The following is a 15,068-nucleotide window of genomic DNA, read 5'->3' on the forward strand; positions in this document are numbered from 1 at the left end:
AACCTCATTACGTTAAGATTAGTTTATCATAATTTTAAATAAAGTAATTTTTTCTCTCACAAATTTGTGTGTTTTTTTGATAAATAAAGTAAATAAGTTGTTCATTTGATATATTTTTTTTCAAAACCTTTATTCTTTTGAAAAATTATATGATAAAGTGTTTGATATAACTCAAATCGGTGTGTTTAGATGTTGTTTATGCTACATGTCTACTATCCTTGTTAATAAAAAGAAACTTGATCATTGTGTTAATGTTATATATATTTTTTATTAAACCAAATTCTAAAGGTTATATTTTTTTATGATCTTCTACCTCATTATATTAATGTTTCTCGGAATGTTACTTTTTTTGTGAAGATTAATTTCCTTACACATTCTTCTGAGAAGAATAGACATTTTTTTTAGATTCCTTTATCAGTTTATCTTAATGATCAAACTAAATTCAGTAGTGATTTTCTTGAAAAAGCTAATATTAATTCTGAGATTCTCAATGATAAAAATGCTACTAAAATTGAGACCGAAGATATTGGGCATGATATTGATCCTATTATTGATCAATATGTTCTTTGAAAATTTACTAGGACTAGACAGGTATGTCATGGTTTCTCTTCTAGACAATTTAATCAAGGTAAATTCACTCAACTTGGTTTAACTTGTGTACAACTTAACTTTAACTTATAAGAGAAGATTAATTCGTTTCACCTTCTTATTTTCTTCTTCATATAAGTGCTTAATGAAAAGTTATCTAAGTAAGACCTAAATCCTCTTTTTTATTTCAGGTTAAGGCATACCAATCTGGTGGAATTTCTCTGGTTGTTGATAAACATATTGAGTCTTATTCATTTAGATTTTTTACTTTAGCCTTAAAGTGTTGCAAAGATTTATCAGATGAGATGCCTAAAATGGCAGAAGTGGCTAAAGAGCTTAAATACATCTGTTCTATGTTAGCTGAATATGTTATAAGTGATTCTTCAAGTACAATATTTAGTTCACAACCTTTATCATCTACTATAGAGACTCCTTTTATTTCAGGAGATGTGTCAGGTAGTGATCTTGTCATTCAAAGTGTACCAACCATCAAGCCAAGATAGAAGTTGAAAAATTATAGTTTTCTTTAGAAAAAATAGTTGATTAGATCTGAGGATGTTAATTAGTACCTTGTGAATTGATGAAAACAAATTTACTAATTTTCATTTATTCTTTTTGTGCTACTTGTATGATGAATTGACAAAGGACCGACTAGTTAGTTATAATTAATCATTTTGTAACAAGATATATTTGTTTATGATGGTGCATTCCAGGTACTTTTGAAGTACCAATTAGGATTTCAAATTCTTCTTCCTTTGTTCTTACAGGGATTTGCTAACTAGCTCTGATGATATGAATTGATAAATATCTAAATATTTGAAGAATCACTCTAAAAATTAATTCAAAGAGGAAAGAATCAAACACTTAAATATAGCACTGAGTGTTTCATATTACACAATATACGGCATAAGACTTAAACATCTCACAATATCACCAATTCCCATTCAAATTCTTGAATCCTAAAACAAGAAAATAAACAGTCACAATGATAATATTTAACAGAAAGAACTTACTTTCTGTTATTGATTATTTATGTACAAATTTCACCCACACACCCCAACTTGTCACAACACTCTGCTTTCCTCCAGCAATTGTCTCCCTACAAAATAATTATATGGTATCACTGTTTTAATATTATGCTCCTTCTCCATAATGAGTGTCAGACTAGTGGGGCCAGTGAGTTAGCATTAGTCATTTAAAAAATGTTTTTTTTATTTGAAGAACTTCAAAATATGCAGAGGAAAAAATACTGTCAATTACAATTTTTTTTTATGTATTTGAACTAAAATTTAGAAAATCATGACTCATGAGTCAAACAGGAAAAGAAAATATGAAAGTGTATTAACTTCTATAAAGTAAACAATTTCACACGAGTCACAGTTGTCATCTTAAAAGTGATTTTCTTCGTTTGAAAAAAATGTCTTATATTAATTTCAAATATGATTAAACTTGCATATTTATACATCACATATATAAGCAACACTACCTCTTTTTATTACTGAGTAAAAGAGGCCAAAATATATATTATCCACATGATGCTATTGCTAAAATAGCAAAAGAAAAAAAAAACGTTACCTGAACAATTTATTGCATCGGAGGGTGAAAAGTTGAGGCATTGTTGCATTGTCCATTGCACACTTTGTTTCTTAAATCAATACTTATCTACATGCTTAATTGTAGCCTTCTATTTACATATCTGATAAATAATATTTGACTTAACAACATCATAATCCAAAGACATTGTAATTGTGTCTAGAAAAAGGACATGTGAATTTTACCTGGATCTAGATGTAAACTTGGAGAATACTTAGGACATTCCTCTATGATATGTTCACCATTTCCTTTTAACTTAAATCCGTGGTGAATATCTTCGAAGTTTGGCAAATTTTTTAGTGTGATAAGTGTCAGTTCCTGTAGTAGAACTTGTTCTCCATTTTTACCCGTCTCTTCTCCACCACCATCATCAGCTTCTTGTTCAAAACCAAAAGCCTTGTGTAACTGAGAGCACTCTTCTATTTTCAAAGTTTCCAAACTGGTAAAATGACTAGCCGATAGATTATAAAAAAGACATTTCAACTTATTGCACTTTTCAACCTGAATACTTGAGAGTGTTGGGAAGCACGGTTGTTGGGAAGAATATAGGGTTTGGAGTTGTTGTGCATCACCTAAATCAAATATTTGTTCCAATTCATCACAGTTATCTATATACAGGTTTTCCAGCATTGGTAAGCTTGTGACAACAGTGATGGAGAAGATGGTTTTCAATTTTGGACATCCATATATGTTAACAAAGTGGAGCTTTTGGAGGCTTAGAAAACCTGTGGGGCCCTTCCATATGAAGTTGAGCTCAGGTAGATTCTCCAAGTATAGATAAGTTATATCCAAATTTAGAGGAAGAAGTTCTCCACTGCCCCCTTCTTCTCCCATTTGGATTTGGAAGAGACCTTTCACTCTAACATCACATAACCAAAACCATTCAAGTTGGTTGAATGTGTTGGTAATGAAGCATGATATTTCATTCTCCTGTATACACAACATAATACACATTTCGAAATTAAAAATTGAATAATGACTTCATACGATCGTACGAAAGTATTTTATTCTGCGGAATTGATTTGCTAGCAGTGACTTTTTTATCATTCAATAAAGGGTAATAAAACGTATTTTCAATTTTTGAATAAACAATCTAGCATTCCTTCACCATTAAAAATAGCAAATAACATATGTCTCTCAGTCAAAAGAAAAGAAAATAACTATATTCTTTTATGCATGCAATGAAAAAGATAAATACAAAAGCATGGAATTTCTATAGACTTCATTTGTAATATTTTAGCTAAATAAAGGGCTGAGTGCATATATTTCAATCATTAAATCATCAATCTAACGTACTTCAAATATCATACTATGTAACGCACTTCAAAATCTTATATCTATCACTTTGTAATTATAGTATGATTTATTTATTTATTTACATGTATTCATCTTTGAAAAGAATATATATTATTTTTCAATAAACTTAATGTGAGGAAGCAGACCTAAAATATATTGAAAACAAAACTAGATTAAAACTCATTATTTAAAAAACCTATAAAAAAAATTACAATACTAATCGAAAAAAAAAACGATCATCAGTACAGTAGCTCTGAATACAATTCATTAAAATATAATTGATTAAATTGATATATACTTGCTGATAAAAAAAATTGATAAATACTTGTTTATTAGACTAGATAAAAAAATCATCCATTTCATATAATTATGATTATTTATAAATATATTTTTCAACTCAAACACAATAAGAATATAAATAATTATCAGAATAAAAGTAATGATAAAAAAACTACTGCGATATGATTGTTATTCTTAATGCATTTCAACAACAACATTAACATTGGAGAAACTACACACATTCCTAATAATCTCTGTAAAAGGTACATTTATCTTTAAAACTATTTTAATCAATTTAACGAAATAACAAATAATAATAATAATAATATATTACCATTAAAGTTGTTTTTTGCTGGAGATTTGAAGCAGTCACCATCTCAAATATGGAGCCAAGCAATTTGGGACAATCACTGCATTCTAAACTTTTAAGATTTGGAAGATGTGGACGACAATATTCAGGCCAAATGTCAATCAGATTTGGTAACTCCCGCAAATATAGAGAATCCAAATTAGAAAAGAATTTGGTATCAGTCTGCTGAAAACTCGGATATACTGCATTATTACGTTCCTTTTCACTACCAAATGCATACTTCAACCTCATGTTCGAATCAATACTCACATATTCCAAACTTACTAGCCTTACGGCTAAAAACACAGAGAATATATACTCCAAATTGTTGCATTTTTCAATACAAAGAATCTTTAATTTTTGGAGCGTCAAATATGAATGACTTGGGGTGCTTGAAAGAACATTGTTCCCTTCTTCCACTTCTTCTATTATGTGCCTCAATGTGCTGCATCTAGATATTCTTAGTTCCTCTAACAACACTAGAGATTGGACAACGGATGGCACGAAGAGAGAAGTTAGCATAGGGCAACTAGATATTGAAAGGACCTTCAGATTGCATAGCTTAGACTTCCTTGGAAAGGAGATGCTCTTCAAATTACTACAACCTTGTATCAAGAACTCTTCTAAATTTTCGAGGGAACATCGGGAAGAGGGATCACAAAACACCTCTTCAAGGTTCCATAATCTTTCCAACCTTAAGTAAACAAGTTTAAGGAATACAAATTTAGGTTGAAGAAAATCAATATTGTTGTTGGTATTGCTAGTGTTATCAACTAGGCATTCTATCCTTTTACACAATCGGAGTTCTAGGGCAGTCAAGTGATTCATGCCTTGTGGATCCATGGATGGGATTATATTTTTATAATCTCCCCGAAGGTTCTCCAGATGAAGAAATTCTGCTCTCATAAAGAGATCCTTGATTGGTAGTGATATAAAATTTTGAGCAGCAACATCAAACTTGTCTATTAATAAGCTTCTAGACTGTGCGTATTTTTTCATGATTGTAGTATCATCGAACACAGAAAAGATGTTTTTTATAACATACCTCTGTAATTTGGAAAAAGAGACGTCATGTGGAAAGTAGTTTTCTAAATTTCTCAAGTGCAAATACAATTCCTCTAACTGCAAACACTTTTCTACAACTTTGTAAGGTTCAACATTCCTTTCCTTAATCCTACATCTGTACAAATCCAGAATCTTCAACTTCTTTAATTCTACAATCCCAACAGGAAGTTTTTCAAAATTAGAGTAACGTAAGTCAAGAATCTCAAGTGCTTGCAGTCTTTCCACAAAAGATATGTCACCTAAATAATGACCTCTCAAGCACAGTGTTCGAAGATTTTTTAACAACTTCAGTGACTCTGGCAAAGACAAATCCTTATTGTCCTTATTTAAACTTTTGATTGATAAGGTTTTAATCTTTTCCCAACTTTGAGGAGCCATATCTGATACTTTTATGCGACCTTTAGAATAAAGCAAGAGAATTTCAAGATTCGGACAATTTATTCTATAATCAAGAAAACCATTTTTTGTGACATTATTCCATAAGGCTATTGCTTGCATATCTTTCATGAATTCATCATCTTCCAACACACTTGGATCCACTTCAGTACCTGTGAAAATTGATTGACCACTCTTAGACGCAATCCACAAGGCTACATCACGAACTAAATCATGCATTTTTACATTTTCTTTTGTTCCAGCTTGCACTAACAAAAAACAAGTCTTAAGAATGTTAATAGCTTCATGCATCTCTCTCCTTGCATTCTCCATTGTTCCAAACGTCCCAACTGTGCGAAATCCTCTTCCAAATCGAAATAAATCTTCCAAATCTATTTCATAATCCTCTGGAAACATAGAACACAACAATAATAAAGATTGAGCCAATTGGTTATTCAAATTAGTGTAACTTAATTCAAGACAAGCATAAGGACTTGTCAAGCCTTTTGGAATATTTAGTGGCTTAGAATTTTCTAGCCTTGACAATGCTAACTCAAAATCTTCAATAGTTTTCCCCTTTAGTGTGCTTCCGACCGTCACAATTGCAATGGGCAATCCCTTACATTCATTAATAATTTTTCTTGCCACACCTTTCAAAGCTTCTGAGGAGACATCAGTTATGTTTGCATAATGTGTGAACAAAGTCCATGCTTCTTTGTCACTCAAGAGATTAAGTTCAATTATACTTTGACATTGCATAGAAGTGCATACTTCTTTACTGCGACTTGTTATGAGTATACAACAAGCCTTGTAGCTTTCATCAAATGGAATACCTAAATCTTCAAAGTTTAGTTTTTCCCATACATCATCCAAGATTAGAAGAGTAGTATCTTTTCTTAATCTCTGTGATAGTCTCTGTGCTCTACCTATATCTAATTCTTCCTTTAAATCCAAGCCCAATTGTAAAATAATCTCATTTCGGATCCTTTTGATATCTAGCGGTTGAGACACTGTTGTTATGACAACCTTATGAAACAGTTTCATCTCTTCAGCCTTTTTACCCACTTCTTTTGCCAAAGTAGTTTTCCCTGAGCCTCCTAATCCAACTAACCCAATCATGGAAACACTTTTATTCTTTAATATTTCTAGAAGTTTGTTGTACGATGCTTCTGTAGATTTGAACATAAAGAAACCATTGGAAGAATAATACTTCATGCCTGGAAGTTCAATAATTGTAGAAAATGGTTCAAACTTGCTATCACGATTAAGCTGAATCATTTTAGTTGTTTTTCTTTCTATTTCTTTTGCAAGAGAATATTGACATTTCCTTCTCAAATAGCTCTTGTTTACATTCAAAATTCTTTCTTCTAGGAGTCGCACTTCGTGCAAGACTTTTTCAACATCTTTCAACCACTTCTCAACAGGTGGCTCAACTTTTTCAATCCTATTTGTGGCCTCACTAATTTTCTTCTTCACACTGTCTCGTGTCAATTCTAGTTGTTCTTTGTCATTTGAAAGATTCAACGCAAAGTTGTGGAAACAACACAAGTACTTAGCATGGTCTAAAATTGGAGATACTGCATATTCTACAATCTTTGTTGCGATGGAAAGAAAAAAGTCCTCCATTTAAGTTGATACAAGTTTCTTAAACATGAATGAGTTCATCATTCTTTAATTAGTTATAAAATATTATTATGTCAAGTATTCTAGAAAAAATGATGTAATTAAAAAAACAATAAATAAAAATTATGTCATACTTATTATATTACATAAAGATAAAAGCAATTATTGTGGGATTGCTTTATATATATATATATCACTACAAGAAAATTATTAAATAAAAATTAATTTTAGAAGAAAAAAAATAGTTAATTGTTGTAGTGTCTAAATTAGAGACCATATTAAAGATTAAAAAAATGATTTTTAAATTAGTTTCTATTATTGTTAAATGGTTTCTAAATTGGTATTTAATTAATTAACTACCAAAGTTTTTGCTACCAAATTAGAATCTAAATAACTGGTAGTTAAAACCTTGATAACTAATTAAATACCAATTTAGAAACTATTTAACAATAATAGTAATTAATTTAGAAACCAATTTTTTTTTTAGTTTCTAATTTATTCCCGTTTCTATTTCATTATTTTCTTCTTATATATATATAAAGAAAAATAATTTAGTATGGAAGGTAGGAGGAGGTGAGAAAGTGAACTTCCGGGAGGATGTGTGGATTGGCAGTATGAATTTCAAATCCCTCTTCCCTAGACTGTTCTCACTATCCTTAGACCAGGGTCTAATGGTGAGTGAGGTTGGGGAATGGGTAGGTGCCGCATGGAGGTGGAATTTAAGATGGAGAAGGGATAGGTTTGAGTGGGAAATCCCGTTGGAAACTAACCTTGTCCAACTTTTATACCGAGTTAGCCTGCTAAGGGATCAAAAGGATGTCCTGACGTGGGGGTGTGATGGATCGGGGTCTTTCTCTGTGCATTCTGCATATGAATACCTAGCTAAACAGGTCAGAAGTCCGTACCAGGAAGTGTTTGAGTATCTGTGGAGAATCAAAGCTTTCCCCAATACTATAACCACAGCTTAGAGAGTCCTTCTAGGTAGAATCCCAACTAGAGTTGGTTTGAGGAGGAGAGGAGTGTTGTTAAACACAATCTTATGTGAGCTATGTCAAGCAAAGGAGGAATCGTGCCATCATATCTTCTTAGAATGTCCCTTCGCCCTGAAAGTATGGACGCAGTGTTTTAAATGGATTGGCATCTCGTTTGTGCAACACAATGTTCCATTGATGCACTTTGAAAACTTCTGCTTGCCTCAAGTGAGTAGTAAGCAAAATCTCTTGTTGAAAGGAGTTTGGGCATGTGTAGTGAGGAGTATTTGGGAGCATAGGAATGTTGTTGTGTTCAAACAAGGTGTTGTTGATGCGGAAGAGACTTTCTTGTTGGCTCAACTCAAATCATGGCAATTGTTAAAGTATAAAGGTCACCGTTGTAACTATTCTCTGGCTGATTGGGTCCTAAATCCACTTATCTGTATCAAAAGCTTTAAGTAACGGGTTGCTGGAAAGGTTTTTCTTGAGGAGAGGCCTTAGGTACTGTAGGAACAGAGGTAAAATAGAGGAGTTGTCATCAAGAGCAGAAGAGCGGCTTGGTAGAAAGCCTTCAAAGGGGCTGTCTAGTGCAAGAGGATCCCTGGTGTTGGGGCTGGAGAGAACGCAGGTTGCAGGTGTGCTAAAGGAGTAGGTGCTGTAGGTAATGGAAGGTGTTATGGTAAAGTGGCGCGCTCTTCATGCGTGCGTAGTCGGTGCTCGCTGAAGTTATGCAAAGGCCAACATGATCGTCGGTTGATGAAGTGGCGTTCTTGCAAAAGCCAACATGATCGCCGGTCGATTGAAGCGGCGTTCTCCGTGCGTACCTAGTCGGTGGTCGCCGAAGTTATGCAATGCCAACATGATCGCCGGTCGAGGAAGCGGCGTTCTCCTTGCGAGTGGTGTTCTCCATGCGTGCCTAGTCGGTGGTTGCCGAAGTTATACAAAGGTCAACATGATCGCCGGTCGATGAAGCGGCGTTCTCCATATGTGTTTAGTCGGTGGTCGCCGAAGTTACGCAAATGCTAACATTATCGCCGGTCGAGGAAGCGGCATTCTCCATGCGTGTGTCGTCGGTGGTCACCGAAGTTACTCAAATGCTAACATGATCGCCGGCCGAGGAAGCGGCGTTCTCCATGCGTGTGTAGTCGGTGGTCGCCGAAGTTACGCAAATGCTAACATGATCGCCGGTCGATGAAGCGGCGTTCTCCATGTGGGTAGTCGGTGGTCGCCGAAGTTAGGTCAACATGACCGCCGGTCGATGAAGTGACGTTCTCCATGCGTGCGTAGTCGGTGGTCGCTGAAGTTATGCATCATCGCCGTATCCGAAGAACAGAAGATCAGATAACTGGAAATCGCCGAGGTAGACACATCGCCGGGTTCTCCAGAAAGCTTATTTGAAGCTGTTGGAGTTTTAAGTGAGTAAGTCCAGATGTGTTGGTTCGATAAAGATGTTTGTTAAACCTAAACATGAGCGATGAGATGTGTTTTTCTCACTTTATGGTTGTTCTGCTCCAACCATAAAGGAGAGTTTCTTTTGTGGATGATATAGGAAGTCCACTTTGTTGAAGATGGTTGTTGCACATGTGTTTGATGAAGACTTATATGTACTTTTCATGTGTATTTTTCTTTGCTTTAAGTGTGTCTTAGGTAGTGCTTAGAGGTTGTTTAAGAGTGGGCTTTTTGCTGAGTAACTCACCTCATAACCACTGGCCATGTGATAAGAACAAGCATAAGATTTCTTAAACTGTTTTTCACATGTTTTACATAAAACACGTTTACTGCATAAAAATAAATCTGTTCTTTTCTAAATAAACAGATTCATTTTTAAAGTGATGCCTTGGCTAAGTCTTGTGAAAATTAGATTTTGTGCATCATGTATTTTGACTAAGTCTTCTACCTTTCAAAACGACTGTGTTTCAAATAGTTAAGCTTTTCTGTTTTCGTTTTGAAAAATAAATCTGTTCATCTGTAAATGAATAGATTCTTTTTGTCTCTGGTGCCATGTCCAGTTTAAACGTTTTACAGTTTTATCTCTGCACCAGAATGGTTGACTAAGTCTCCTCACATAACAAACTCTCTAACTGCTTTTTGAAAATAAATCTGTTCATTTTATTTTCAATCTGTTCATTTTATAACAGCTTTAACTGTTTTTCAAAAATATGTTATAAGTTGGTTTTCTATAAAATGAAAACTTGTTTATGAGTTTAAAAGTTGTTCACACATTTGAGAAAACAAGTTTTACAACAGAGAATTAAGATTTTACATAGAATTAGCATTTGTTCTTCAAAGATTCCTAAAATCACAAAGTGCTTGTTCTTGGTTGGTTCCAAAAGCTTGGTGTGAGGTGCTGCTACTGTTCTAGCAATCTTGCCTACTGGTTTAAGGCAGATATGTGTATCCTCTATGAGGTGTAGTCGTTTCACTTTTCATTTCTTGTAAAAGTTTGGTTGTACACTCTTCTTGATAGGGTTTCTTGAAGAGTGGGTGTGTGCTGAAATAGGTTTTTTCAGCAAGAGTACCTAAGTTCTTGTAGGTTTCAAGAATAGTGGGAATTGTGTTTGTTTGTATTGTGATTTAGTGAATTTCACCTTGGTTTAGGTGAAGACTGGATGTAGCTCAGTTGAGTGAATCAGTATAACTGCCTTGTGTTCATTCTCTCAATCTCTGCACTTAAGTTTCTGCATAATTGTTAAAACAGCAAAGAAATAAATTTGTTCAATCAAAAATAAATTTGTTCTTTCTGGGCTCGGCTCATATTGTTCTTAATTTTTGGAAAACTGGTTGATTTCAATAAGAACACTCATAATCTGTTAAAAGCCATTAGAACAGGTTGATTGTAATTGATCACTCAATAATCTGTCAAAGCCATTAATTGAACCTTAATCACTTGCTTGAAATTGAAGGTTGCTGTTTTGGTGTTTCACTGGTTTTCGTTCTTATATCAGTGTGTGTGAATCTGAAAAATCCATCTGCATAATCTTGTGATTAACCTTGCTGTATAAAAGCTTTTCAAACACACAAACAGTGCCAAAATAAATCTGTTCATTGCCAAATAAATCGATTTATATTTTGTAAACTGTGTTAAACACTGTTTCTGCGAGAAACTTTTAAAAGGTCAATTCACCCCCTCTTGAACTTTGACACTATTAAACCCAACACACTTGTGGTTACTGTATATGGGTTGGGATACCCCTGAAGAATCCCCTTTAATTTTATTTATTCATTGCTGATAAAAAAAAATATAAAGAAAAATAAATCATCAAGTTTAGTTTTAAAGTGTTAATTTTTTTTTCTAGTACTTAGTTTCTTTTAAGTATCAAAAACTAATATAAAATTCAAAATAGATGTTTATTCCTTTTATCCCTCTATTGTATTAAAGGGTTTCAAAAGCAACAATCATTTGACTTTGTATTTTTTTATTTTACTGCAGGCAATTCTTCAATAAAAGTATAATTGAGGGAATATAAATTTTTTATGTGTTGGCAGCTTTCTTAATAAATCTCTTTTTTTTTCTTAATTTAATTGTCTTATTTGTACATATAGGATAATTGTGGCTTAAATGTTATAAAAAAAAACTCTCAATTTCTAATGCTGCAAAAGCCTCTCTAAAAGGCATTTTTTTTTTCTGTGTATGTACCTTTGTAAAATTTGTTGATGGCTTGTTTTAAAACCTTTTTCTCCAATTCTTTTCATTATGACCAACACCGTAATATTTATAGTGAAATCATTTAAATTTTGGAGCATTAAAACAAATAAATATTTTTTTTAATTGAAAATGACACTAAAAAAAATCATGAAATAGAAACCAATTTTAGAAAAAAAAAATAATTAGTTACTATAATAACTAAATTAGAGACCATTTTATGGACTAAATAAATTTTTTGTTTCTAAATTAGTTTTTATTATTGTTAGATGGTTTCTAAATCGGTATCTAATTAGCAACCAAAATTTTTGCTACCAAATTTACCAAATTTAGAAACTAAATAATTGGTAGTTAAAACATTGGTAGCTAATTAAATATCAATTTAGAAACCATTTAATAATAATAGAAACTAATTTAGAAACTAAAAATTTATTTAGTTCCTAAAATGGTCTCTAATTTAGTCACTATAAGTATCTAAAAAAGTATCTAAAAATTAGTTTCTATTGGATGATGTTGCTGAAGTGTGAGACATAAATCAAAATTTGACACAATAATCACGAGAAAAAATGGAGGTAGGAATTAAAGTGAATTTGCAGATAAAATGATTTAATTTAACATTTACATGAATTTTTTTTTTTGGAATAGTTTAATTTATCAAGAGAGTAATAGGATAAATGTCTCAAAAAATACAAGAAGTGAACGAGTAATATTTTGAGAATGAAATATGATATCACCAGAAGTGAAATTATTTATTTATGTATGTAATGATCATACTAACTAATTCATATTTAACCGATGAATTAACTAAGATCAAAATGATGAAAATAATTTTGGGTGTAAGTTGACCTCCCTTCTCTATGTATTCATGAAATTGATCCTACAATACTTTTTTATATTTGAATTGGAGAAGAGATGAAAATGAATAAGGTTATTTATTAGAAAGTTGAAATTAGGCTAAAAAAACAAGTGAAACTAGACTTTATATATAAAAAAAAAACAAGATTAAGCCTAAAAGGTACGTACATGAGAAAAGTAAAAAAATCAAGATTGAGTTCAATTTTTAAAATAGTCAGATTAATATAAAGAAAATATTGTTCATTATTGAAACGGAAAGGTGGTGCTGAAACTGTTAATATACTTTCACTATTGAAATAGTTGATGATATATTTCATAAGTTCATAAGATTGAGATGGATGTAAAATAGGAGTAATATAAGAGTAAGAAAATGTAACTAAATTGATGATTTGAATTGATAAACGTACCTAAAGATTTCTGCAGAGATACAATGTGAAGAAGAAGAATTTAGGACCAACCTGGCTGCTGGGAAACTTTTCATCTATTAATCCACTATTCACAGAAATATTAAATTAAATTGTTTTGCTGGAATATAGAGTTACCGTAATAAAACGTTGGAGTTTCGAGATGTCAAGTTGTTTGATGTTGACTGAAGAAAAGAAAGAGAGGAGGGACAAATCCACCTATAAAAGAATTTTTGACACTCAAGACAGTAAAGAATTGATAAGCGTACCTAGAGATTTGTGCAGAGATACAATGTGAGAAGAAGAAGAATTTAAGAGCAACCTGGCTGCGAAACTTTTGATCTATTAATCCACTATTCAGAGAAATATTAAGTTTAATTGTTTTTGTTGGAATAAAGAGTTACCGGAATAAAACGTTGGAGTTTCGAGATGGTAGAAAGATGATTATTGTAAGTCGAGTTATTTGATTTTGGCCGAAGAAAAAAAAAGAGAGGAGGGACGAATCCACCTGTAAAAGAATTTTCGACTTTTCGACACTCAAAAAAAGTAAAATTTGTTAAGAGATTTGTGTGAGGATAGATGAGTATATGAGTTTAATATGTATTTTATGAGAATTACTATATATTTTAAGGTCTAGTTGAAATTCAGACTCTTAAAAAAAATATTTTGAAAGAATAATGAATATTGTATATAATATATTATCATCTATTTGTATGACTTAATTATCACATTAAATTATTTAATGGTTATTAACTTGATGCGGATCTTAGTGGAAATCAATGAGTAAATAAAAGATTATGGATGAGATAACAATTTAATTAGGCTAAATAAACAAGTAGATCTAGACTTATATAAAAAAAAGAACATTAAGCCTAAAAAGTACATGACTAATATCTTGAAAAGATGAACCACTTTGGAAAGTAATTTTAATTTATATGGTTGAGATGGATGTAAAATAGGAGTAATATAAGAGTAACAAAATGTAAGTAAATTGATGATTTTGAATTGAGAAACATACCTGAGGATTTGTGCAGATAGAATGTGAAGAAGAAGAATTTAGGATGCGAAAGACAACACGAAGTGAATGGTGTGGAGATGCAATTTTAAAGAATGAAATAAAGAATGCGAAAGAAATATGAAGTTCCTCGGTTTCCAAGTAAGGGTCTATAGAATTCATAAAGATGCAATTCATTCCTTAATTTTTCTTCACTTTATCAATAAGAACAAATTCTTTTTCCAATCTTCTTGTGTTTCTATTTTCAGCTCTGCACAAGTTACGAATATATACAAGAAATCAGGACAGATAAAAGATTCGTCATAGCTCTTCAGAAAAACTAGCCGAGAATCGAATCTAGGCCTGATCAGTAGCAGGGTTTTAATCTACCAACAGACAACTCATACTTTTCTTCTCGTCACTTATATATTAATTTAATTAATCTATTATCAGCTTAGTTTTGAACCTACAAAATCATAAACAAAGGTGTTCTATTATTTGTTAAAGAGATTAATATTTGATTGCCAAATTAAAGAATTTAATGTGATCAAATAAATTATTATTTCTTGACTTTCTACTACATAAAATTCTTCTCTTCTGAATATGGATATTTCCTTTTGAATATATACTGAAAACAGAGAAATAGGGAAGCGTTCTGTATATTGAAAGTGAGAAGAATGAATTCAAGGTCTGAGTTGATATTTATGGTGCAGAGATCCAAATCATATGACACTTGTAACTGATTTATAATTTATAATCAGTTAACAATATTAGAAGTAATGAAGAGGTGACACAAGTCACTAAATCTAAATTTGTGTAAAAGGATCTAAAGCTTTTTTTTTTTCTTGATTTTATAAAGTTGACGTAAACTTAAAGTTTACCTTTTAAACGAGTGGGTGTTGTAGTCAAACTTCCTTCTATCTTTGCACTTGAGGACCAATCTTCATCTGGTTCGAGAAAATCTTTGCACGCCTTCGTTATCTTTGGAGAGGTGAAAATAGAAACTGTATACCTGATATTGCTCCCGGCCCGT

General features: G+C 32.1%; 1 protein-coding gene and 1 long non-coding RNA gene across 2 annotated transcripts; both read right to left on the bottom strand.

The window, feature by feature from the left end:
• Nucleotides 1–1,424: 1,424 nt before the first annotated feature.
• On the bottom strand, nucleotides 1,425–2,287 carry LOC137823612 (uncharacterized). Its single transcript, XR_011083153.1, has 2 exons — nucleotides 2,164–2,287; nucleotides 1,425–1,687 (listed from the first exon to the last, which is right to left on the bottom strand). It is a non-coding gene; the product is annotated as an uncharacterized lncRNA (long non-coding RNA).
• A 53-nt stretch (nucleotides 2,288–2,340) lies between these two features.
• Nucleotides 2,341–7,171, bottom strand: LOC137825423 (disease resistance protein SUMM2-like). The gene is made up of 2 exons (XM_068631092.1): nucleotides 4,091–7,171; nucleotides 2,341–3,111 (listed from the first exon to the last, which is right to left on the bottom strand). Exons 1-2 carry the CDS (start codon nucleotides 7,169–7,171, stop codon nucleotides 2,341–2,343), a joined length of 3,852 nt encoding a protein of 1,283 aa, XP_068487193.1.
• Between the last annotated feature and the right edge of the window lie 7,897 nt (nucleotides 7,172–15,068).

The sequence above is a fragment of the Phaseolus vulgaris genome, chromosome 8 (assembly GCF_000499845.2).
Source record: "Phaseolus vulgaris cultivar G19833 chromosome 8, P. vulgaris v2.0, whole genome shotgun sequence".
NCBI classification, from domain to species: Eukaryota; Viridiplantae; Streptophyta; class Magnoliopsida; order Fabales; family Fabaceae; genus Phaseolus; species Phaseolus vulgaris.